This window comes from Spinacia oleracea, chromosome 1, assembly GCF_020520425.1.
Source record: "Spinacia oleracea cultivar Varoflay chromosome 1, BTI_SOV_V1, whole genome shotgun sequence".
In the NCBI taxonomy this organism is placed as follows: domain Eukaryota; kingdom Viridiplantae; phylum Streptophyta; class Magnoliopsida; order Caryophyllales; family Amaranthaceae; genus Spinacia; species Spinacia oleracea.
In genome coordinates, this window is record NC_079487.1 from 71,462,516 (window position 1) to 71,489,106 (window position 26,591).

The following is a 26,591-nucleotide window of genomic DNA, read 5'->3' on the forward strand; positions in this document are numbered from 1 at the left end:
ACCGCCCGATCCGGATCGGGCGAAGCCCGCCCGATCAGGCGCGTGTCAAAACTGCACGATCCTCAATCTTCAAAACGCCATATCTCCTTCGTTATTCGTTGGAATTAGGCGAGTGACCACTTGTTGGAAAGATATTGAAGTCTAGAATCCAACCCAATTAGAATTACTTCATTTGGAGTTGTAGAACTTGAGTTATGATTAAAATAGTGGACTATAGTCAATTTTCTACTTCTTTCGTTATTCGATTTGCTTTAAAACTTTTTCCAACTTAATGTGTGTGCTCTCGAAAGTACATAATCTCTTGTATTGATTCAAATGAGTAGGAAATGCACAAAAATATGCTAATTCCTACAATGATGAACCTGAAACTACAAACACACTACAAGGAGCACATTAGTACTAAAAATCGCTCCGAAGAGCTCATTTGAGATCAAAAAGTACTAAGGGACAGGGGTAAAAACACTATAAAATATGAGCATATCAAACTCCCCCAAGCTAGATCTTTGCTTGTCCCTAAGCAAAGAAATCATCGATGAATACATAAATCAACTTCACCCCAAACACATCTCAAAACAATTGATACGATTCAAGGTAAAATTCAACAAGCATGCATCAATGCCAACCAATCATATCCATTCGACTACAAATCCTCCCTAACAATCGTCACGCAGAGCGAACCACAAGTGCACAATGGAATTCAAGACTAGTGCTCACACACTCTTCACTCATTTATGTGGCGGGTAAAAGATGTACCCGTTCGCTCTCCTCCCAATATGTATGTGAACAATGCCCTCCCAAACTCACAACACTCGTGTGTTTAAAAGAACATGAACTAACCTAATAGTCGACTCGGAATATGTCATGCCATAACTTGCATTGATAAACAACTACTTTCACATTAATATGACTCTATGCACAAAGGTCGGAAGGTCTTCAAAGCTTGTAATGTTAGGCTTAGGTAAGGGTGCGGTAAATTTGGGTAAATGTGAGCTTAAAGTCTTGGCTTTGGGGAGCATAAATCCTAGCAAAACCCATGATCAATCACAAGAGATGACCACAACTCTCCCACTCAACACATGATGAAACAACAAACAAACTACACCATGCTTTCTTGCCTTCTTTCACAATTATAATCAATCACTCATAAAGATAAGAAATTACAATACTTGAGTGAATTAATGCTTTGAAATTTTTCGAGCATAATGAAATTTTCTTTTCTTTTCTTGCTCGAATTCTTTCTCTCTTTTTTTTTCTTTTTCTTTTTGGAGGCCTTCACATTTCCCATCCTTCTCATCTCTTTCACTCTTCATTTTTTTTTTTCAAACAACATACAAGATAAGAAGAATTCCCTTATTTCCTTTTTTCAACACCCAATTTGTGCTCAAAATGTAACACACTACAACTCCCTCACCTCACTTACTATTAGCTCCCCCAAGCTAGGCTTGGGACTAGTAACCAATGGGGATTTCATGGGCTTGTAATATGGCTAGTCACCGAATAAAGGGGCACAAGCAACAACATGGGCAGAAAAGAGGGAACAAATGTATCTAATTTCATCTGAAGGCTACCTAAATAGAGAAACGCCTTCGTCCTCCTTAATGTGCATGTATACGAGTCATAAAATATTACTAACAGTTGCAAACCAATACTCAAAATCAATGACACACCAGGAAGCTATCACACATTTCTAACCAAATCAACTAGCCAAGCACCAAGTTCACAAATAGTTGGTCAAAGTTGACTCATGCAAAGGCACCAAAATAGTCGAATATTAAATCATGGCCAACATATCAACAATGCTCGTCATCAAAAACCAAGAATCAACACATTTCAATCAAGGGGCACAGGGAAGCATGATATTGTATTCATCGGAACGTATTTTTGTTCCTTTTTTTTTTAAATTTCAAAAGCGATAAACTACTCTAGAAAGCAATAACACATACCTCTCCCAAGCCAAACTCAGCAATGTCCTTAGTGCTTGAAAGAGTGGAGATCAAGGGTCTCAATCTTCATTGAACCCCTTCGGCTCCAACTCTTATGTGCCTCCCGCAAAGCGATTGGTTAGTAAATAACCAACCAACGAGCGTAGAAGCTTATCATGCGCACTCGCACATCTTTCGTGCAACAAGACATGCACGATAATCAACAACAATATTTGCATAAAGTCCGAATGAGCTCTATGCCAGTAAGGAGTAGGATGCCTAAAGGAAGAAAAACAAAAAGAAAAAACAATAATAAAAGAAGAATAAGAAAAGGAAGGAAAAGAGAAAGTAGGCATACTCTCCTTATGGAAGTTGTTTTTGCGGACTATTGATTCTTCAACCTCAATGATCAATGAAATAACTCTCTCTGTGTTTTGGAATTCATGGTGGACAGGCTCTTCACCATATAGAGCTCTCTGCAAAGCATCCACCTCTTCTTTGTAAGTACTATAAGTACCTGCAAAAGATTCACAAAGAGGAACATACTCTATTGGGTCATTGGGCTTTTGATTTTCGTGGCGAGGAGGAAGATCCTCAAGCAAAGGTTTTATGGGGAAAGAGAAGGGGACTGAGACGGTGTAAACGGGGCTAAGAATAACCCTTCTTGGACTTGGAATATGAGGGGTAGGGGTTGACACAACAACAAGGGTTTTATCAACTTCAACTTCCTCTATAACATATGGCTTTTCAGTTTCATCAAATCCTTCATCCATTGATCTAACAGTCACATCATCATCCTCCAACTCATCCTCAACCTCTGTTATAAGTTCCTCCCACTTTTGGTTGCCTATGGGTTCACTCAGTTGACCCCCATCCCCAACACAACTCGAATCATTATTTTCAATAATTTTTTGAACTTTTCTAAATCTCTCAAGAGTTGCCTTACTAGCTTTAATAATCTCATTAGTAGCCTCTTGAGATCTAGTACACTGAATCTCAATCTCAGAGTTTAATCTTCTTAATTCCTCTAAGAAGCTATCTCTGCTTTCTGATTCGGGTTGAACAGGATTGGGCAAGGGTTCACAATAATACACGGGAGAAGCAACTGTGGAATCATGAGGCAAAGCATTGATATCCATGAAAGGGTTAGATAAATCATTAGAATAGACATGATTATCATAAACATTAGAATGTACCTCATTATAACAAGCATTCAAGGGAGAGGGGGTAGAAACATGTAGATTATGCTCATAATTTGGATTAGCACATGTAACATGAATGGCCATTTCACGCTCATACAAATCCCTTGCAAACCACATATAGTAACCCCACATATCATCCAAAGACAAGGCTCGAAAATCACCATTAAATCTACTTTCTATCACATTCCTTGTATACTCATTTAAACCACCATAAGCAAAACCACAAGAATCCCAAAGATTAAAATTGTGGTAACCAATAAAATCATTTAGCCTATCGAAATACACCCAAAAAGGCTCATTTACGAATTGAGGGAAAGAATAATAATCCATTTTTACAGGGAAAAAAAATATATATAATATAAAATAATAAAAGTTGAAAAAAAAATTAAAAAAATAAACTAAAGAAAATAAAATATATACATGGTCTCAAAGAACTGGAAGTTCTATGAGACTCAAGAAAATAATCTAGATCATAAAATTAATAGCAGAAAATTAAACCGTTTCCCCGGCAACGGCGCCAAAATTTGACAGGCTTAAAGTCGTATCACCTAATCAAAAATAACCTAAGTCCACTAGCTAGGTAGCAAGGGAAGTCAGGGTCGAATCCACAGGGAAACAGTGTTCTTTCTATTATTAATCAATCAGACTAGACTATTGGGAACAAGAGTTGGTTTGATGGTTTGCTAAGACTACTACGATAATTAAACAATTAAGAATCAAGATATTAAGGAATCTAGGGTATAGGTTCGCCAACAAATCACAATCCAGGATAATAAACAATCACGATAATCAACAAAGTAATTAATTAGACTAGCATGCTCTCTCAAGTCGATACTAATCATAGACTTAGAATTAACGGGCTCTCGCTACGTATTAACTCTAATTCCACCTATTGACACAAGCCTAAACATCAAATTGCATCTCTCGAATCTTAATTTGATATTGCATAACTACCACAATTAAACCTGCGCAAATCTAATTGTATAGTGAAATAAACCAATCAATAGGAATTAATTACAATGCCAACAATCACAATTATTCAATATCCCTTCATGTTATTCAAGGATCCCCAAACCCTAGAAAATAAATTACTCAAGCATAATAACAAATAACAAAGTAATCAACATAATGGAAAACATGATCAAAAGTAATTAATAAAGCAAAATAGAAAGCAATACCTAAATGTAGAACAAAAGGATGAACTAAAAATTGGAGCTTTGATTGAAACTAAAAATAAGTGCTTGGAACAAATTTGAGAGAAAACTAGATTAAAAGAAAATAAACTAAGGGTCTAATACTAGAAAATAAGATGTCTACTAAAAATAAAAGGGCTAGTATTTATAGTTTGCCCAAAATACAAGCCAAAAACCGGAAAGAAAAAACGCGAAAAAGCATTTGGGGTTGGCGTCGCCCGATCGGGCGAACTGCTCGATAGTCAGCCCGATCGGGCGGAATTTTGCGAAATGCCTAGAACAGCGCCCAGAATGACCGCCCGATCCGGATCGGGCGAAGCCCGCCCAATCGGGCGCGTGTCGAAACTGCACGATCCTCAATCTTCAAAACGCCATATCTCCTTTGTTATTCGTTGGAATTAGACGAGTGACCACTTGTTGGAAAGCTATTGAAGTCTAGAATCCAACCCAATTGGAATTACTTCATTTGGAGTTGTAGAACTTGAGTTATGATTAAAATAGTGGACTATAGTCAATTTTCTACTTCTTTCGTTATTCGCTTTGCTTCAAAACTTTTCCAACTTAATGTTTGTGCTCTCGAAAGTACATAATCTCTTGTATTGATTCAAATGAGTAGGAAATGCACAAAAATATGATAATTCCTACAATGATGAACCTGAAACTACAAACACACTACAAGGAGCACATTAGTACTAAAAATCGCTCCGAATAGCTCATTTGAGATAAAAAAGTACTAAGGGACGGGGGTAAAAACACTATAAAATATGAGCATATCAAGGGGTTGGGTGTTTCTTTTAAAAATGTTTATTTTTAATCAAAAACAACCTACACACTAACATATGACTTTGTGTGATTTGAAATATCTTACATTTTTTAATTTGATTTTATAACTAGTGTGTGGCTCGGGCGATGCCCCGATTGATACATTGAATAGTTAAAATTTTAGATTAGAGCTCAATATTTGCAAAAGACATGTATACCATAAAGGATACATTAAATTCGTCAACTACACAGGCACATCGCACATGCATTACGTCATTTATCATACCATATAATTTTTCAATTAGATCATCTTACAAATTGTATAATTAATTTTCTAGTTGAACTATCTGCTACAAATTAGTAAATACCAAATTAGATATATACAGCCATGCAAGACATTTTTTATAAGTGATGCTTATGAGACTTTATGACATCATGTTTCTTTATGTTTATCCATTTATTTATAAATTAATGTGAAAAGATAAAACACAATTGGTGGTTGGTTAAGATGGTAATGAGTGTTGTCATCCACATTTGAGGTCTGGAGTTCAAATCTCATTGTATTGATTTTTTGTTGTCCATGACATGACATACCACTTGATGAGTGAATGATGTGGCGCAAAGAGAAGAGTACTACGTGGCACATAGACTTTTTTCATAACGCCTTTTAATATATTAGTATAGATAGATGGAAGAAAACAAAAAGATCCAAAGGTTGGTAACTCTCAAATAACCTCTTGTTCACAACCAGAACAAAAAAAAAGTTTGCATCTAGCCAATTACGTCATTGGTCATTATCACGTTTTGAAAATGAATAAAATCTTGAAATTGAATAAACGGTGAGCATAATGAATAAAAACTAAAAAGTATAAAACTTGAAAATAAATAAACGGTGAGCTTCGATAAACAAAAGTAGAGTTTTAAATATATAAAAGTGAAGCTTAAATCTTTAACTATATGCTCTTAATCGTTACATTTCATTTGATTACTAAAGGTGTGACCATGGGTGTTTCTTTTAAAAATATTAATTTTTAATCAAAAACTACTTAAACACTAACATATGACTTTGTGTGATTTGAAATCTCCTTTACATTTTTTAATTTGATTACTGTAATGGAAAAAAACGAAAAGATCCAAAGGTTGGTAACTCCCAAATGATCATTTGATCATTACCAGAACAAAAAAATAAAGTTTGCATCTAGCCAACTACGTCATTGATCATTACCACATTTTGAAAATGAATAAAAACTTGAAAATGAATGAACGGTGAGATTCGATGAATAAAAGTTGAGTTTTAATTAATATATAAAAGTGAAGCTTAAATCTTTAACTATATGCTCTTAATCCTTACATTGCATTTGATTCCTATAGGTGTGACCATGGATGTTTCTTTTTAAAATATTTATTTTTAATCAAAAACAAAGTAAACATAGTTTAATTTCTTAGTTCCATCATTTTAATTTCTTCATTATTAACATGTGGTTAATAGACAATGACTCAATTTAAGACTGGATGCAACCTCATGACCTCTTGGGTTCAACCTCCACTTGAATTAACCATTACCATCCTCATTTATAATTTTCTTATGTGCACACCTCTTCTTAGACCTTTTAACTCATTTACATACTTCATGATTAACCTCGTTATTATCTATTTCCATTATTCAACCCAAAGTACTCTCGATATATTCAATAACTAGAACGCACATTCTTAGTTCTCTTATAAATATTTCAAACTCCAAAACGTTTCCTTCTTTGCAAATCAAATTGAATAGTATTCATCGCAACAAATAAGAAATCAAATCCATAAACCATTTTATTAAATCAATTGAGATTCATTAAGCGCCACAAATCACAATTCAAATCACAATTCTAACATACATACATATACGGAAATTTCATGAAATGTCCCCGAGTTTTGCCATAATTCACCAAACGCCCATCAAGTTTCAATAATTCATAAAATACCCCTCAAAATTCTAATACCGGGACGTTAGTCCGCCGTTAGCCAAGTTTCCAATTCACCCAAATGCCCCTACTCTGAAACTTATTTCACCAAATGCCCCTATTCTGAAACTTATTTCACCAAATGCCCTAAACCTAAATATAGCTATTCTGGTGTTCCAACGGCTAGTTTTTGTGTTTGAAAAGTAGTCGTTGGTCATGGTTGGCTATAAAAACCCTTTTGCTGAATGGTTCTTGTAATTTAGATGGTATTTTGCTTTGCTTTGCTAATTTCATAAGATTTGTGTCATGAGTTTTCTTTCAAAATCATCATCCACACCTAATGAGTCCACATATATTTGGATACCTAACAAATTTTGTTATTGTGGTAGGAATGGATGTTGGAGTGGAGAAATGTTCCACAAGCTAATGCTTTTGGGGTAGTTTTTTGCACATCTGTTTTGATCTTGCACATATTCATTAAGAAGAAAACAACATTAAATGTAGTTAGTGCAAAGATGTTTTGTAAGTGAAGCTAAAAACATAAATGCTTCCCATTTTGGTATTTTGTGCAGATTATGCAACAACAATTATTTATGAAATGTGAATTTGTTTCTCATTACTTGTGTTCACTTCATGACGAAAAACAGTAAAATTATTACAAAACATCAATATACCCACTTGTATTACAACTTTGACTACTTTTTGTTGTTGTTTTAGCTTATTCTCCGGTTGCTTCAATTCTTATTGCATCAATATCCCCACTTGTATTACAACTTTGACTACTTTTTGTTGTTGTTTTAGCTTCTTCTTCAGTTGCTTCAATTCTTATTGCATCTTACTGTTTCCCCTGTTTTCAATACTTTCTCCTTCATCTAAGCTTCCCCCGTATTGTCCTTCGTGTTGTTTCCCCATGTTTCCTTGCTCAACTACTCCCTAGCTTGCACCATCTCAGACTGTTGCAAGAATCACACTTATAGTACAACCTTTGTGGATTTGGTGTTGAATCGGAGCTTCAGATGGAAAATTTCCTACCACAATAACAAAATTTGTTAGGTACTCTAATATATGTGGACTCATTGGGTGTGGATGATGATTTTGAAAGAAGACTCGTGGCACAAATCTTATGAAACTAGCAAAGCAAATCAAAATAACATCTAAATTACAAGAACCAATCAGCAAATGGGGTTTTTATAGCCAACCATGACCAACAGCTACTTTTCAAACACAAAAACTAGCCATAGGAACATCAGAATAGCTATATTTAAGTTTGGGGCATTAGGTGAAATAAGTTTTAGAATAAGGGCATTTGGTGAAATAAGTTTCAGAATATGGGCATTTGGTGAAATAAGTTTCAGAATATGGGCATTTGGGTGAATTGGAAACTTGGCTAATGGCGGACTAACGACCCTTTATTAGTAAGGGTACTTTGGGTATTTGTACGAATTATGAGGGGTATTTTATGAATTATTGAAACTTGATGAGCGTTTGGTGAATTAAGGCAAAACTCGGGAGCATTTCATGAAATTTCTGATACATATATGCATAATATTGCCAATACTTTATCATACTCCAAAACACAAATTATAGTTTCAAAAATCAAAGATGGTTGGACAATGTGTACCTTCAATCACCAACACATAGACTTCAAGAACTATAGATTTTAATCATCAATCCCCGCTTAACTCTATAATTCAATCCTCCTCAAGCGTTCTCCAATAATTCCTCTCAACAAATAAAGACAAAAATCAATAAACTACTTACTCAAATCGAACTAGAAACTTGATTGAATTATTTGATTAATTTTCGAAATCTATTTCAACACTAATCATAAAACGCAATGTTTTCTTTTAAGTAAAATCAAATTGGATTTGTCAAGTGAAGATTCAAATGAAATTATATAGTGCTACATAATACGGAGTATAAATTTTCTAACTTTGTAAGCATATTTAATAAACCTTTTATGTATCATCAAGATGAGAAATCAATGGTAATCAAATTCCTATAACAAAAATGTTACATTTTAATTGGCTCAATTAAAACAAATGTAAATTGGGCTTGGATTCATACAATTAGAGAAATAGATTGGAAGAGAAACAATCAATAAGACCAAGATCAACAATGACAACAACATTGAAGGAAGCAGCAGCAGCTCCGGCAAAGCCACGGAAATATTGTTTAGAAAGGAACATAGTTTTTAAACGTTTGATTAACAAGGATAAGATCAACTATATTTTACAAGTACAGGGTATACTGCCCTGTGAAATATTTTAAATGCTGGATACAACGTAGAAATCAAAGAAATACAACAATACAATGTAGAAAACCCCAATACTATTTGTTTGAATCGATGTGATTACTCAAGGTCGTTTTATGGTCACTTTTCTGCCCTTCTCTTCTGATCAGTAATCCGTCTTAGAAGCAACAAGTAACATGCAACACCCTCGAGTAACATGCAACACCCTCGGTAGTAAAGGGAGAGACAAATACCAACAAGGCCTCAATTAACATTTGTTTGCCAACTGAAAATAAAAAAGATATGACCATGCAACTTAACCTTCATGAAAGGTACATTCAATGAAGCGATTGTTTTCAAAGGTAATGTTGGACAATTTTTCTGATAAATCAATAAATAGTTCATATTAAACTAACTATAGAATGAAGAAATAAGGAGGGTGATGTTTTCGAAAGTGAACATGACGCCGAACTAGAAGTAGACTGAGCTACGGAGACAAGTAAAGAGATTGTCAAAGACTTGTAAGAAACACGCAAGTAAGACAGCAAATCTAGTGGTTAATTTGTAGCTGTAAACTTGAAGTTTGACATTATTAACGTAACCAAAAAGGAAAAAGATACAGTCTTAATAACGAAATTCACACTCAATCGCATTATATAGATAAACGTATTCACATAATGACCTACCGTAGCTATTTGGTTAGAATGAATGAACATGACACTTCGTAACTAATGACCTATTGTTTCTCCTCCAACTTCACACTTTATACAACGACTAAAATACTTGAATTCACATCAAGAGACACATATTCAGCCTTCACATACCTTGGCTATGCAGCTTCAAGCTCAAGACTTGTGCGGTTTCCTGGACCCTGAGTAGTTTCTTGAGTCTCGCTTTCGAGCTTAAGATCTACAATGGCAGCACACAAAGAATCTGGAGTGACTGAAGCCCCTGCATTTCTTATTGCATCATCCTTGGATTTAAGTGCCGAAACCATGAGGTTTTCATCTCTGATTTGCGAGTCAAGCCTCTTTAGTTCCTCTTCAATATCTTCATCCTCCATAGCTGTATATGATGTTGATTCTGAAACAAAAGACAAAAACTACAAGTTATCCGCATGATTGACAGAGTCAAAATAATTTACACAACATCGCATAGTTACTTATAGAGACCATTATAAGGGTGATATTAAATTTCCAAAGACAGTCAAGCGATCCACTCACCTAGGGCATTGTGGATGATTTCTTGTGAATCCCTAAACTCATCAAGTTCTTGCAGACACATTTGAACCTTTTCAACATCCGTTCTATTTTCCTTGAGAGCCAAAGCACCAAGTTGGATAGCTTCAGATACCTGACATACAAGACACACTACACTCATTCAACTGAAAAAGACAATCCTCTCCCTTGAAAGAGGCTGAAAAAACTAATATCACAGTTTTTTTTAATTGTAGAGAGTCTTATTTTTTAAACAAAGGACCTTCTTTGCAGATTCGGCGTCTGTAATAGCACGGAGTACTTCCTCCACTCGATTGAAGAGTGATGTGAGCTTTTCTCTACTCTCAGAAGCCAACTTCAATTGCCTTGCATTCCGTAGAGCCAATTTCTTGTCTCCAGATTTCAATGCAGCTAAAGCAGATATTCTCAATCTGTAAATGAAAATCACTGAATAGCTTAAATGTAAGTGTGGTCTGAAAAAAGAATGCATTTGATAAGGGCCATTAATAAAAACTAAGAGATGAACCAAGGCTTAGAGAAATGAGTAAAATGACCATTCTCTTCAGTCCAAAATCATAAAGCTACATCCATTTTGGTTTCAATGCTAAGAGAACTAACTAAGATGCTTGAATTCCTATTACTTGTACACATTATTTCACTCTTTTTGGTACAGATTACAACTATAGCTTAAACAAATCATTTCTGGTGCAACATTATTTATGTACATTTCAACCTGAAGTTAATTCATTGTTAGGAAAAATTAAAAAACTTAACTCCTTCTCCATGAGTTTCGCTTTTTCCTAAGCTCCCTTTACCTTAATGTAATTGGGGGTGGTGGGTGGGTGGGGGTGGGAGGGGGGGGGGGGGGGGGGGTGGGGGGGGGATCCTAATCATATTCATGGCTCCACTTTCACTGCCCTACTCCCATAAGGGCTATAACCATTATCGGTAACACCTCGCCCAACACCCAGCATCTTCACGTATCGCTAGAGGTAACATCCCTGGCTTAAATACAATTATCTAAATATATCTAGTAGTATTAATTATCACCTCATGTCTCCATTTTCTCTTCTATCAGCCAATGTATATCTACATCGTGAGCAACCCTTACTCTCCACCAATGTCATCCCAAGCACATCTCCATCTTCACCATCAAAATGGATCTTGAAAAACTAGGGGGGAAATCTCGACCGTACCCTGAATTTGATTTTCCTTTGTTGGTTGACAAGTTGTTGCCCTTTCGGGGTTAAACAAGTACACGGATGATCCCTTAGTTAATTCCATTCTCTAACTCTCCTAATTTCCTTGATTTAATTTCCATCCTTGAAGTGACCAATGGCCCCTAAATTGTTCTTATGAAATCAACCTCCACTCCCTCCTTTATTTCCTTTTCTTTCTCCACAAACAGGGGTAAATGATATTCTAAGTTCCCTTTATTTGATTTCAAGCTTTAGAATGATCATCCTAAACTGGGTACCCGATTCTCTCTCCCGAAACAAACTCATGAGTGGAAAAGTTGCAGGAGCTTTTAAAATTATGACAATAATAGAGAATATGAAAAAGTAAAAGGCAACGCCTGCGGAAATCATAGATAAATAGATCTACATAAAAAAATTGCAAAAATTATGACAATAGTACGGAACCACAAAGGAAAAGCCAGTCATTTTGAAGCATAAGAGAGAATAGGGCTAATCATCTCAAAACATCAAAATTAATTAAAAAAAATATCAGCAAATTATTCAGCAAAACAAAGATAAAGGATAACCTTCTAATATTTTAAGCCAAGACAAAAACTCTAACAAAAAGAAAAACTTGAAATGAATCGCATTCACAAGATATAGTCAGGAATATCAAAGCAAGCATAGACATGAAACCTCGATTACTTGTTAAGAAAAAACCCATTAAACAGTATAGATATTAGTAATATGCCAAAAAAAAAGTACTGAGATGACTTGCCCTTGGTAACGATCCATTCAAGATAAGCTGATGGATGACAACTCACATCCATAACAGGCTAGCACAACAAGCTGAAATTCATCAAGTTCAGACAGACTGTAATTAAAAGTAACACCTTTTATATTGCTCGTCAATGACAAGAAGTTGTTTCTGAAGCTCTTCTAGAGTCCAAACCAGTTGCAAAATAGCCGAATCTGTACTTGGAAGAATAGGCGCAGCAGCAGAAGAGAGAGACACTTTGACACCCTGCAACAGGCATTAGCACATCAGTTACACTTTCTAAAATGTAAATCAACAGAAACACAAGAAAAAAACATTTACCAATGCAAAGTTAAATGATTTTGAGTAACAGATTAACAGGTTCATGATCCTTGGTGTTGGAGCTTAAAGCACTCTAAAAGAAATTCTAACAAGGAAACTTAACCCTTAAGTGAAATTTACCTTAGCGAGTCAAAGACCTACCCAGACATTTCTACTTATGACAGACAAGGTTTACTACAAACTTGGCTTAACTCCTTTTTCTGTGACTACTGGAAAGGTCAAATTGCAATTACAAAAGATGTTCACGTCTTAACAAATACAGCTTATTTCCCAGATATAAAACCCCAAGGAAGGAAAAAGAAAAGATAACCAAAGCTTTCAACACATACAGACATACCTCCCCTTGTCTCACAACCCCTTCGTCAAAGAAACGATTTCCCAAAACTCAACTATGATATAGTACTTTAGTAATAACCATTACTCAAGAAGGTAGTTGATTTTGTTCAATAACCCAATGCCTCACTGAAACTTTTCCCTTGAAGGTGTAATAGCTATCAGGCCTATCACTCATGATAATATCGACTACCAATAATTCTTACTGCAAAAGCCACTAGCTAAGTCAAAGCTTGGAATAGATAATAAAAAAAATTAAAAGTGTTCAGCAAAAGTAATCAGGCCTATTACTCGTGATAATATCAACTACCAATAATCTAACTAGGTCAAAGATGGGAATAGAAAATAAAAATTTAAAGTGTTCAGCAAAAGTTTGAGATACATGTGAGAAATTTTGAGAACATACCTCTATCAGCTCTTCTTTTCTTTTGACTGATATATATCTTGCTTTCCCATATCCTGACAAGTAACACAACACTGCATATGCTTCGTTGTGTTCTCTAAACAAACTTTCAAACTTCCTCATTGTTATGATACAGGAAGATGTCCAGTGTGTTTCTGATAATGCTTTTATGACATCGGCGGATTTTTCCTAAGATCAAAACGGTTCCAGAAACATTATTAGTTCCACAGCCCAGATAAATACTAGCATAAGAAATATTATAACATTTTAATTGGCTATAAGGTTCATGGAAATCTTAACTGAAGAAGCAAGACAATAAACCTATGAGATAGTAGAGAGACATACAGACCTCCAGCATCACTCGAAGAATGAGACGATCATTGAGAATATCATTTGAAGTTGATGGTCTAAAGACAATGGAGAAATGAATTAACTTTTTCAGAAGCTGAGACAGCCGTCCACTTGTTGGATCTCCAAAATCAGTCACCCGCAAAACATTACCAGCTTTGTACATTTCTAGCTGGATAATTCAAACAAAAATGATGTAATCATGTTATGCCAGCGATGTTTAAAAAATAAAAAAGAAGGCCAAAACTTTATTGCAATTAGAAAAACATATTTCTGATTTAAGAAATTGGACAATTTTTCAAACACACAAAATAGTACTTCGTATAAGAGATTACTTTTATCTGGCCGGAGGCAGTAAAAGTTTGGGTAACATCAAGAATATTGAGGGGCCAAGCTAGCAAAGAAGAGAGAACTGGCCTTGGCTAGGGCTCTTGTGATTGGAGTCTCTGTAAGAGTTACGCTAGCACTTGATTGAGTTGGGATAGCACTTGAATTAATGAAATCATTAACATTGAACATTGTATGTTTTCATGAAGAAGATTGAACATTCAATGGAGTTCTAAGAAATGTTTCAACGAGGAAAATTCACTTTTTAGATTCCACCACAGCCAAATAGTCATGAAAAGAAATTGATAATGGAGGCGCTTGCTTAACTACATCTCTGCTTGGAACTAGTTGACCTTTGAATTACTTTCATGATCCGCACTTAAAAGTACCAAAGAAAGTAAAGCTAATGATTTATATAAGCAGAAACAGGTCAATGAAACTCACCAGACTATCATTGAGGCATAAAGGCGACAACCCTCCCCTATTAAACCAGCAATTTTTCATCTATAAGCCATGTAATAAAAGAAAAGAAAAGAGGTTAGTATCACGGAAGTAATTATGTTGGGGACGATTAAGTTGATGAAGTGAAAAAAAATTAACGAAAATAATTGAAAAAAAACATTATAAAGGGAAATTGGTAAAGAAGAGGGAGATTACATACAAACAACGGAAGGAAAGAAAATGCATGAGGAAAAGGAGAGCAAAATCCACAGAAATGAGGAAGGGGTACCTGAGAGGGGGAGAGAAAAAGAAGGTCGAATTCACGAGCAATCTTTATAATTAAGTCTCTCCAAAAAAAAAATTGAGACTCCCAGTCAGACCTTTGACCGCTGAAAGCCTTAAATCGAGCAGTAGCCTTGACATCATCATCCCAATCCGGAACTTGCTCCCTTATGAATTCCACTACTTTCAATTCCTCCGCCATTTACAATTCAACTCCAAGAAGGGAGGCAACCCTCAGATGCCCGAGTGTGTTTCAGGCTTATTACACACTCCCAGCAAAGAGTTTTGGTCTATCACTCGCTTCTACAGCCATTTCCGAAACACTAGTTAAAAGGAACTGGTGTTGCACATGTTTTACATTATACAAACAATGTTCCCGCTTTTGGTATGCTGATACAAAAGCAAAGCAACATTTAGCAAACTATAATATATAAACAGACATGTACAATCCAACTTCCAAACTACTAAAAGTCTGGAACTTAATTTAGATAGTATTACACAACAAAATGGTGTTGAAGTAACACAGATGAGTTCACCTAATAGTGGTTACCCAGCTATCATCAAACATACATGTACAAGAATGAACAGAAGAGAATAACATCATTTCATAACTATGCTAAATTTGAGAAATTTCTTAGTGTCGTAACTACGCTATCAATGTATTACACTATTACAGTAAATACTAGCATTAGTAAATCCAAATATGCTGCAATGACTTCAAATTTATAAGATGCTAAAGAAATTGAAGTTGAAGTCCGAGTAAGAAACTTTATTTGAGAAAGAAAACCTCCCTGTCAGGAAGATATACTAACTTTCTGATCATTCCTCTCCCTCCATCCTCAACCCCCCATAAACAAAGTTCATAAATGAAAAAGAATACTCAGTAGCACCCTACGTATCTACCTTTCATATCATGAGTAATAACCTGAATACTAAACTAGCCAAATGGTGCAAGCAAAATATGAAAATCAAAACCTTGATATAACAGGGTGTCTAGTCGTCTACGCTGCCAGTGTACCCATCTAATTGCTTTTGACTAGAGTCTGTGAGTACCGCAAGAGTAGAGAAATTCTTCTGAATTTTTTTAACTATGCTATTATAATATCGAAGTAAATTCACTTCTTTTCCGGGAAATGTACAACTAACAGAGTTAGGAAACTCTTTTTAAAAGGATATAGTCTATATGATCAAAATCCTAAAGTGAAATCATGGATATCCACAGCCAATAAGCCTAGTTAATTCAACCAAATGTAATCCTTGACTACTACTTTGGCATGAATTCGATAAAAGTATAGGGCCAGAACCATACGATTCCGAAATACAACCAATGCACCAAAACCGTCGTGGATGGAGGGAAAGCAGGGGATATAAATTGAACACATATAAAATAAACCATCCATAACATCAAAAAATGTAGAAATTACGAAGCATTGTAGAAGAACCCTAGAATTTAACACATTATCAACAAAACATAACTAAAAATGAAAAACATATGACATTAAAACAAAGAAATTGAAAGACATAGCAGCTGAAAATGATAATCAATGAAGCAACAATCAATTAATTTAATTGATGTATGTAAATTAATTAGCATAAGAAAATAAATTAGAAAGAGAATTATACTTTAGACACAGCAGGATTGCAGATTTGCAGGAACGTATGTCGTGGGAGTGATGTTAGAGAAACCCTAAAGGTCGTTGTAAAAGTTTGGGAAATTCTACATTTGAGGAGTCCGATGTATCGCCCTTTTCTGCCGCCTCTAGAGGAAGGTCAAAGTTCATGGATTGGAGGAAGGTCAAAGTCCAGCGATTGGTGGAAGGTGTGGCGGAAAAGGGGGCCTGTGGTGGTGGCCTGTGGGCGAGGAGACTAGGAGAGGAATAGAAAGGAACGGAGCCGGGGTGGTGGTGGAAATACCCCCTAATTGCTATACCCGCGCCCAAAAACGACGCGCAGTGTTGTTTTGGGAACAGTGAGACGCGCGTGAGCGCACACCGGCAGACAAAAATTAAAAAGAAAAAGCACTTGAGTAGAAAACCATTCATAAAGCTGTTCAAATTCATTTGCACACAAAAAGTTTATCTCTCACTCGTCGACCACGATCGTTTTTCTCTCCTAAAACCGCCATTAAATTTCCTCCAACTACCTTGATTTACTTTCTCTCTCTCTTCAAATTGTTGTTAATCTTCATTATAAAAACTAAATTTGCATAAAAAATTCAAAAAGAAAAACATGTTCCTTCTTTTTGGTGAAAACAAAGGAGAAAAAAGGATGTTCGAGATGAAATTGACATGAAAAAACTTGAAAATCCACATAGAACACAAAAGTAAGTATGTAATCACAAGTGATTATGTTGCTTCGATTTTATTTCCGAACTAAATTTGAAACCTAATTTTGCTTAATTTTGTTCTATTTCAGAAATACAAAGTGTCCGCAGGAAAAACAACAAACGTATGTAATTTCAGTTCAGATTTCGTACATGCAGCTGGATTGTTAATTTTATTACTTACTTTTTGTTTAATTTAATATGTTTCAAATTTTTTCATTATATTGTTTACTTTTTTGGCTTATGATTTTACCAAATCCTAACTTCTAATTTTTTGGTTATAGTACTGGAAAATCTACTAATCCTCCAGAAATCGGCACTTGAAAGCAAGAAGGCACGACGAAGTAAGCAATTTTAAGTTTTCATAAATAAATTTCGGTTTAATTTACTAATGTTCAATCCATTTCATTATAATGTTCATTTTCGTTGCCTAATGATTTTACCAAACCCTAACTTAAGATTTTTTTTGGTTACAGAACTGGAAAATACAAAATTACGACTGAAATTGGCACTGAAAAGCAAAAAGAAACAGTCCGGTAAGTAATTTTTAAGTTTTTGAAAATCAATTTCTGTTTAATTTACGAATGTTTAATTTCATTTTAGACATTTGATACAAATACGAATAATAATGTTCAAATGTTCATATTCATAGACATTTAAGAATAATCTTATTGATGATTCAAATTTGGTTTAGGAATGTCAATTATTTCAGAATGTCAATTATTTCAAATGTTATTATCATAATCTAAATGTTTTGAACTTTTGTTCATTTCTTTTGTCCTTATTGATGTGGCCTAAAAGAATGCCACCTGACTGCACTATCAAAGCCCAGAAGAAAGAGCCCAAAAGCTTGCCTACGGGCATTTCTCAAACTTCACAGGGCCCAGGCCCAAGCGATTAAGAGGTCCACATTGGTCCTAAACAAGCCTCCAAAACCAATGCAGGACACGTGTCCCAATCTTGCGTAAACACTCAATCATGCAGGACCAGTTCCCGAGAAACCCTAGCACTATAAATAGTGCAAATCCCTAGGTAAAAGGGCATTCAATTCTTGCCCACCAACAACAAACTTATCTTTGCTCTGCCTTCTCTCTACAAATTAGTTATCTCTCTAGCTTATACTTACTTAAGCATCGGAGGGAATATTCCTACAGGAATATTCTTGTTTTGCAGGTTGCCAGAAGTTCGTGCCAGGTCATACTTGATACCTCCGAGGAGCGCGTGCCACGTCAGCACCGTAAAAGATCCCACAACATTTGGCGCCGTCTGTGGGGAGGTACAGTGTCATGGCCGAACTACACTCTGACAGAGAGCATGCTGGTGAAGAAGAAGAGAGACGGCACATTGAAGAGACCAATCGAATTGCAAATGCAGGGAACACACCAGGACGAATCCAAGCTGAGGTGGTGGTAGAAGAAGAACCAATAACCGAGGCGTCTCCGCCAGGCGGCCATCTAAGCCCTAGCGTCCGAGACGTCGTGTTGGATGAGAATCTAGATATTCCAGTATCGGTGGGCTCCCTACGCGAGATTTTAACAGGATTCCAACAGCAAATGAATCAGACCTTTCGACAACAGATGAGCACTACACTGCAAGATGAAATTTGGAAAAACATGCTGATCTACTGCGCTGAGAGGACGGCTCTGCAGAGGCCCCTCAGTCTAGGCGTCAATCGGATAAGCAGAATGCCGCTCAGGTCCAACGTCTGGAGAGCTGGAGAAGGTTCTCGTCCACAAGCAAGCAGGGGAGTTAGCCCTGTGCCTGAGCACTCAGAAGATGGCCGTGACCCACCCACCTTCTTACCTCGAAGGGACCCGGTCATACGACCATCATCTAGGGGAAGTCCCCCAGCCATCTTGCGACCAGCTTCAAGGCGTCAAGAACACTATGAGACTGAATCTGAACTATCAGACACCGGGTCCACCCCTATGATGGAAGACCCGCCATTTTATCCCACTACACGTGGACCGACCCAGATGACGCCCCATAGGGTAAGCATGCGCCCCCGCCTGCTATCAAACCGCCGTGAACCAACTTATCATATTCAGCAAGGACTCAACAACCTGACGTTAAGGCACATGAGTACCCCTTTCTCTGACGAGATCATGAACGCCCCGAAGGAACCCAAAGTAAAAACTCCTACCATTGAAGCTTATGACGGGACCACCGATCCCGACATGCATCTTATCGCATACCGCCACCACATGTACGTTCAGGGAACCAATGAAGCCACTTGGTGCAAGTACTTCCCAGCCACGCTCAAGGGAGTAGCGTCTAAATGGTTTGAACGGCTGCCCCCAGGATCAATTGCCTCTTTTAGCGAATTACAGACTTTGTTCTCTACAAGGTTCATGGCACACAAGGAAGAAAGGAAAACTAGCATGCATTTAGGACGGATCCAGCAAGGGAAGGACGAGTCCCTAAGAAGATACGTGAAGCGTTTCAATCTGGAGGCGGGACAGATCCCAGACTTGCCCGATGGTGTCTCTTTTGATAATTTTATCAGGGGATTGAAGAAGGGGTCCTTCAAGTTTGACCTAGTTTTAAGAAGAGTGTAAGGACTATGGCAGAGGTCCTAGACGAGGCTGAAGCATTTATCCATGCAACGGAAATATGCAGCGCGTCAAAGGAAGGGAGGATTGGAGAAACAACAGACTCCTCCGGGAAGAAGGATAAGGTGGACCGAAAACCTCCACGGGTAAATGGCACATGGGCTCTCTTAAAAGAGCACGATACCAACTTTCCTGGGCACAAGAGAGAACGACCTCAAGAACGGGAATATTTTGAGTACAACACAGACCTTCTCACCATACTAAAAGACGTGGGGGCAAGGTACGACCTTGATCGACCCTTCCCCATGAAGTCTCCTGCTGAGACTCGAGATCCCAAATTATATTGCCAGTTCCATGAAGATATAGGACATGAAACCAAGAATTGTAGAAGCTTGAAGAGGGCTTTAGATGGTCTAGCCTCCAAAGGACATCTCAAGAACTACTTACAGAAGAATGCTCATGGCTTTGGAAAAAACCAATACAAAAGGAACAAGTCCCCTGCCTCGCCGACTAAGGGACAACACAGCGACGGAGGATTTGTAGCCGTCATATCTGGAGGACCGGCCGCTGGAGGACCTACCATGAGAGGACAGAAGGATTATGCTCGCCGCTTAGGACAAGTGCTGCTGTCAGCCAAAGCTCCCATGGATCCTTTCCCAAAGATTGAAATATGTGAGTCAGACGGCGGACGAATAGCCACGCCGCACGATGATCCCCTTGTGGTTGAATTCAAGATAGCTAACATGAGAGTTAAACGCATACTAATAGACACGGGAAGCTCGTCCGACATAATGAGTCTAGAATGCCTCAATCGCCTAGCACACGATCCCAAAACCATCGAAAGAATTCACTATCCCATCATTGGTTTTGGAGGGAGTATCATTCATCCTGTTGGCGTCATCACTCTGCCAGTTCGAATTGGAGATAGGAAGAATGGGCGAAAAATGGAGGTGGACTTCTTAATTGTCAAAGACCTGACTGCATACAATGTCATCTTGGGACGACCCACCTTAAACAAGATCAAGGTTGTAGTCGTCACCCATCTGATGCTTCTGAAGTTCGTGTGCGATGATGGAGTTATAGGCACCATACATGGAGATCAACAACAGGCTAGGGATTGTTACCTGACGACCCTCAACCCGTCAGCATGGAAGCAAGATTCTGCTGAAGTCAGAGGAAAACGAAAGCATGAAGATGAACCCCAGGTCACCAAAGAAATTGGACCCGTCCAAATAGAAGCGGTCAAAATTGAAGAAAGTGGCTGAGAGTAGAACATCATTAGGGTAACCATTGTACTCAGAGCCTACAAAACGGCCTAGCTATTGTACTCAGAGCCCACAAAACGGCCTGTAAATACCCGCCTAAGACGCGGTGAATGTAGCAAGCAATTTAGTAAATTAACACTTATCTGACGAATACAAGTCTCAGTTGAAAGAAACTCACCAGAAAATAATTCCTAAAGTGGCGTCCCTATCCGCTAAATAAACAATACCCAGTGCTAATAAACACGAGGGGTTTGGATGTACCCCGTGCTAATAAACACACAGGGTTTAGACATCCAGCATGACGCCTTTTCTTTGAAAAGCGCCCAAAAAAGGAAAGACTCAAACAAGAGCAAAACAATCAGACCTAAGACCTCCTCCTTGGATGGCGTCTAAAAAGGCTAATCGTTTGACGGCCTGAGAAGTGGCCTAGATTAGCGCCTCAAATTAGGCTCGCAAAACATTCAAACATAAGATCTTCTCCTTGGATGGCGTCTAAAAAGACTAATCGTTTGACGGCCTGAGAAGTGGCCTAGATTAGCGCCTCAAATTAGGCTGATCACCTAAAACACTGAGGTTTCTGTCCAACAATTGGACCCAAAGAAAAATTCCTAAGAAATCAGTAACGAACTGATAGAATTAAAATACAGTGCACAACGGCACAAACTGTTTATACATAGCGCCCAAAGCGTAAACAAACCAAATCAAATAAATGCCAGAAGGCACCAAAGTTATTACAAACGCCCACGGCGTCATCTAAACCAACTGCAAGAAAAACTGCTCAAGGATGAGGGTCAATAGAACTCCCGTCCTGGACGTCTTGGCCTTCAGGGGAGTTCACCTCGTCTTCTTCTATGTCTTCCTCCCCGTCACTAACGAACTCGGGAGGATCTAAGCCTAAGCGCCTAGCCGTCGAAACGGCTATCTGGTGGGAGATACGGCGTTTGAACCAGGAGAAATCCTTCCCGTCCATAGACTGATCCCACGCCTTTTGGGCACTCTCCAAGATGGACTCCTCGCCCAACTTAAAAGAGCTTGCAGCCTCCTTGCGCACGACCTCGATCTTCCCCTGCATGGCCTTGAGCTGACCTTCCAGAACGTTCACCTTGGAAGAGAAATCAGTCACCCGTTCTAAGACGGAAGAGTACTCCTTTCTCAGCACGGCAAGCCGCCCCTCATTGTAACACCCCGACAATTCTCTCTTTTCTAAAATAACCTTTTAATATAAAACATAGAGAATTATCAAGGCATTATCGCCCGTGTGAAAACGTAACGGCTTATTCAGAATTTTGCAGCGGAAAACATAAAACTAACTTTAGGTTTATAAATAATCGATTACAGGTTTAGTCTCAAAAATCAACCAACGAAAATAAGGAAATATAAATAGTATGACAAGTTTAAAGTCCATTTAAACAAACCCAAGTCAACTTAGCAAATCAAAACTAAATACAAGCTCTCTATTCCCGATCCCAATGATGCAACATCTTCAAACCTGCAGATGGACAATGCTTATTGATCCTTAGAGACTGCTCACCAAAGATTGGGTCATCACAGGATCAATAAGGCATAGCCATGATCAACATGCACAAGCAAAAGCACGTAATCAGCAAAGCTGAGTACTACATACTAAATCAATAATAATCCTAACATGATTCTATTAAACGAACAACCCTAACATGATACTAATGAACACAAACAAGGGCAGACAAAACATGATAGTTTGACGACCATACTTGACCAGACTAGACTAGGCTAGACTTTTAGCAATAATATTATTTTAGTTGAAATAGACAATGGACCGAGTTGACCGTCCAGAAGTCTTCACTAAGGAAGACGAGGTACGGGCGCGACTCCGTAACCTCAGTGACCTGCGATATCGAGGAACGTTTTAATAAAAATAGAACACGGTGATCAATCCGGTCCCAGAAAAGGCCATGGGCTACCACCATGAACCCCAACTCCTGTTTGTCCGTCACTTTAGACGTGCACAGTCTAAAGCTATTGCTACTCAGTTTCACTTTATATGATTTACAAATTGAGACTCTGTTATGACTCAACAACCACATAAGGCATACAATCCACATTCGTTCACAACTGTTTTTATCTTGAAATTAAGTAAGTGATCATAAAGGCATCAATCAAGACTCATTCCAATTTACCCAACCTTTCCTTTAACCATGATCAACCCTGTATATGGGTATAAAGTTTCAACTTACTAAACAAGGTCCACCGCCCTCATAAAGTAGTGAAAAGCTAAGAAGGGAACAATAATCAATCGATCCAAACCAACTTATAGAATAATCTAGTGTTCCCAACCAACATGTTTGTATCAATCATCCATACTAACATGTTACAATTCTCATAATGCAATATAAGTTTAATATGTTCATCCCACAGTATCAAACATGCAATTTCAACCTGACTAAGTTCATCAACAACATTAACATAACCAAGTTCATCAACAATTCAACATGGTTTCAACAATTAGCACACATTCCAAGCACACAGGTATGTACGTACCTTGTGTAAACAAATTGATAGGCCACTTTAACACTTTCAAAAGTCGCCTAAAGAGAATTCTCCGCCTAAAACAACCAGCAAGTAATCCCAATCAATTTCTAATCATTGGCAACCATAATAAAGCATTCTAAATGCATCCTAAACATATTTAGAACTTTCCCCAATATCTAAACTTAGACATTTGATTTCCTAGCATCATTGAAATTCGTTGAAAACTTTTTGCAAACATCGTACTTTAAATTTTCAGCAATATAAATTCATTTAAAAGCTTCACCGAGGTCAATCTATGTTCCTAGTATCTCAAAACGACGAATTCAATAATCCATACTCAACTTACCATGATTAATAATCATAAAAACCTTGAATTTCATACTTTAAACAATCAAAATTAATATTTCAAAGTAATTTGATAATCTGAAAATTAATAACTTTATTATATAATTTGCATAATCTGAAATTTATAATTTAATCACAAAAACCATAACTTTAATTCACGAAAACGTAATTCAAATTAATAAAACCTCATTAAGCCCTAACTTATTTTTAATTAACCAAAACTGAAAATAATTGGTTTATAATATCAACACCCAAATCTGGAAATCATATTCAACAACAAAATTATAAATTTAATTCAAGAACATCATTTAAATTAACAAACTATAATTAAAATAATTAGTTACTTAGGGTTTAAGAAATAACCAAGAAAGAGGAGAGGAAAAGCTGGGCGGTGCACGACGCGGTCAGCGGCGGCCGGCTGGGTTGTTGACGTGGCGGCAGCGGTGGTTGCTGTCGCGGGTGGTGCTGTCGCGGGTGGTGCTGTGCGCAAGTCGAACAAGAGGAGGGGGAGTGAGGGAGGATGAACAGCAGTGAATCGAAAGAAAAGAAGGGAACGACGAGGAGATGAAGCGGTGGCTTACCGGCGAGGACTGGACGCGGTCCGGCGGCCTTGGTGGCTGTTCAAGAAGACAAAGCATTAAGGAGGAGAGGAAACGCAAGGAAGAACGAAAACAGGGGAAAAAAGGACGGCGAAGGAGAAGGTCGAAGGATACTTACCGACGGCGAGGAGACCGGCGGCTGGAGCAACGGCGTGAAGGAGGAGAGCAGCGACGAGGAGAGAGAGAGGATGAGTTCTTGAGGGTTTGAAAACTTACGTGAATAGTGAAGGAGGGTTTTGTTTTTCTCTTCCTAGCTTTCACGTGAATTAGAAGAAAGAAGGGGAGGGTTTGAGTTTGGGTTTTAATGTTGGGCTTTTCAAGTGGGCTAGACTTAGGATTTAGCTTTTATGATTCGAGTCCAAAACTGAATAGGATCGTTTTCTAAATTCAATCAATTTTCGTAATTCAAATTCTTTTCAACTTAAAATTCTAAAATCATTTTCGATTTCGTAAATCGTTGAAAATATTAAAATGTAATAAATAAATATACGTTAACTATATATTTATTTCCAAAATTCATAAATTCTTATTTAAATATATTAAATATACGTTAAAATATATAAATGAAATATATAAAATTACGGGGGATTACACTCATGTTCAAGCAGCTTCTCTTCATATTTCTCAGCGTCCTCCTCGGCCTTGTTCAGCTCTTCCGTCTTCAGAGCGATCTTCTTATCCGCGTCCAAGTTGATCAACCTGGCCGTCTTCTCAGCATATTGCTCATGATTCTCGATCTGGTTCTTGTGCTTGAGCATCTCATTGTGCATATCAAAGCGGTAGTTCCTACTCTCGGCACAGCGAATGAAAAGCTGCCAAAGACAATATAGAATTAAAAATAGCGTACACATATAATCATAACCACAGAAATCCAGGGGTAAGTGTCTCACATCAAGGACGAGAGACTGAATGGACCCAAAGAATCCTAAGTCAATCCTAGGGAGTGACCTCACGTATTCCTTAGGGATGGCCGCATACACATCGGCAAGGATCTTATCCTTCGCCTCTGAGCTAAAACCGGCAGAAGGAGGGATGCTCGCCACCTCGGCCCGACGCATCCGCTTGAACATCTCAACTGAACCAAACACCAAGATTAACAAACATCGTGCAAATCCCAACCTGATATAACAGATTTAAAGTACAGAGACGCTAACCAATTGGCGAGGCTGCAGGAGGAGTAGAGGCATTATCAGTAGAAGGAGTCTCAGTTTCCTTGCCTTTACCCTTGTCCTCTCTGGACAAGGTGGTGGCGTCAGCCGCCGCAGTCTGATCGACTGCTACTTCGTCAGCAGCTGCTCCGGCAGTACCATCCATTTCGGTGTCCACCTGGGAAGGAACCTCCTTTTGCTCAGGAGGAAGAATGGGCGTCTGGATAGGAGGAACCTCCCCCTCAGCCAGGGGAGCGGACGGTTTGGGTACCGACGGCTTGGTGACAGCGTCGGCCGGACCCATCTTCTTAAAGAAGGGTCGTTTTGGTTTAGGAGCTTCCGTCGAAGATGTCGGACGCTTCTTCGTAGCCGGCAAGGTGGGTTCCTAAAGATAAAGGAAATCAGCGACCAAATCATGACCAGAATTGACCAGAGGCAAAAAAATAAAAAATTATATATATATTACCTTGGCGACGTCGCCAGAGGCACCCTCACTGGACTTCTTGGAGGAGTCCTTCTTCTTGGCCTCCACGGCCTTGAGAATGTCCTCGGTATATACCTCGGACAGCCAAGCGGGTACTTCCACTACACCCTTGTCTTCGGGAGATAAGCGATCCATGGCAGAACCTAGAAAGCCAAGGGTTAGTAAAAAAAAAAAAAAAAAAAAAGATGGAAGAAAAATGTTTGAAAATCTACTGGGGAACTACCTCTACTCAAATAGGAACAAAGACCAACGGCCGAAAGAAAGACTATATTGGTGAACTGGCCGACATGGGGAAGCCAAGCATTAGGCACCCAGGCATGGATTTTTGACGACAGCCGATACATCTCAGCCTGGAACAAGGGCTTCACTAGACCCCACTCTCTGGACGAGAGGCGAGGATAGGCGTCAGCTCTAGACAAATAGCGGGGCCGACGGTTCCATCGAGAAAGACGTCTGGAAAGAGAGAGGTCTTACATTCGGA

The 26,591-nt window shown here is 38.0% G+C and overlaps 1 protein-coding gene and 1 long non-coding RNA gene across 3 annotated transcripts; one reads left to right on the plus strand and one right to left on the minus strand.

Moving 5' to 3' along the window:
* Positions 1-7,661: 7,661 nt before the first annotated feature.
* On the minus strand, positions 7,662-16,966 carry LOC110778626 (uncharacterized). Of its 2 annotated transcripts, none has more exons than XM_021983177.2 (10): positions 16,510-16,966; positions 14,894-15,276; positions 14,608-14,667; positions 13,838-14,008; positions 13,492-13,677; positions 12,547-12,677; positions 10,738-10,906; positions 10,482-10,611; positions 10,083-10,341; positions 7,662-8,053 (listed from the first exon to the last, which is right to left on the minus strand). In XM_021983177.2, the coding sequence occupies exons 2-9, from the start codon at positions 15,086-15,088 to the stop codon at positions 10,088-10,090; spliced, it is 1,296 nt and encodes a 431-aa protein (XP_021838869.2). In that variant the 5' UTR covers positions 15,089-15,276; positions 16,510-16,966; the 3' UTR covers positions 7,662-8,053; positions 10,083-10,087. The 2 variants fall into 2 exon arrangements, with proteins under 2 accessions (XP_021838869.2, XP_021838868.2); XM_021983176.2 differs by lacking the exon at positions 7,662-8,053 and adding an exon at positions 9,156-9,544.
* On the plus strand, positions 16,944-17,746 carry LOC130465438 (uncharacterized). Its single transcript, XR_008925662.1, has 4 exons — positions 16,944-17,209; positions 17,302-17,334; positions 17,494-17,553; positions 17,686-17,746. It is a non-coding gene; the product is annotated as an uncharacterized lncRNA (long non-coding RNA).
* Positions 17,747-26,591: the final 8,845 nt, after the last annotated feature.

Excerpts from the sequence above, each read along its gene's own strand:
- LOC110778626 (XM_021983177.2), bottom strand. The coding sequence starts at position 15,088 with ATGGCGGAGGAATTGAAAGTAGTGGAATTCATAAGGGAGCAAGTTCCG. Across the intron at positions 14,668-14,893 it reads TTTTTCTCTCCCCCTCTCAG|ATGAAAAATTGCTGGTTTAA; the intron begins GTACCCCTTCCT and ends CATGGCTTATAG. Across the intron at positions 10,907-12,546 it reads ATTGACGAGCAATATAAAAG|ATTGAGAATATCTGCTTTAG; the intron begins GTGTTACTTTTA and ends TTTCATTTACAG.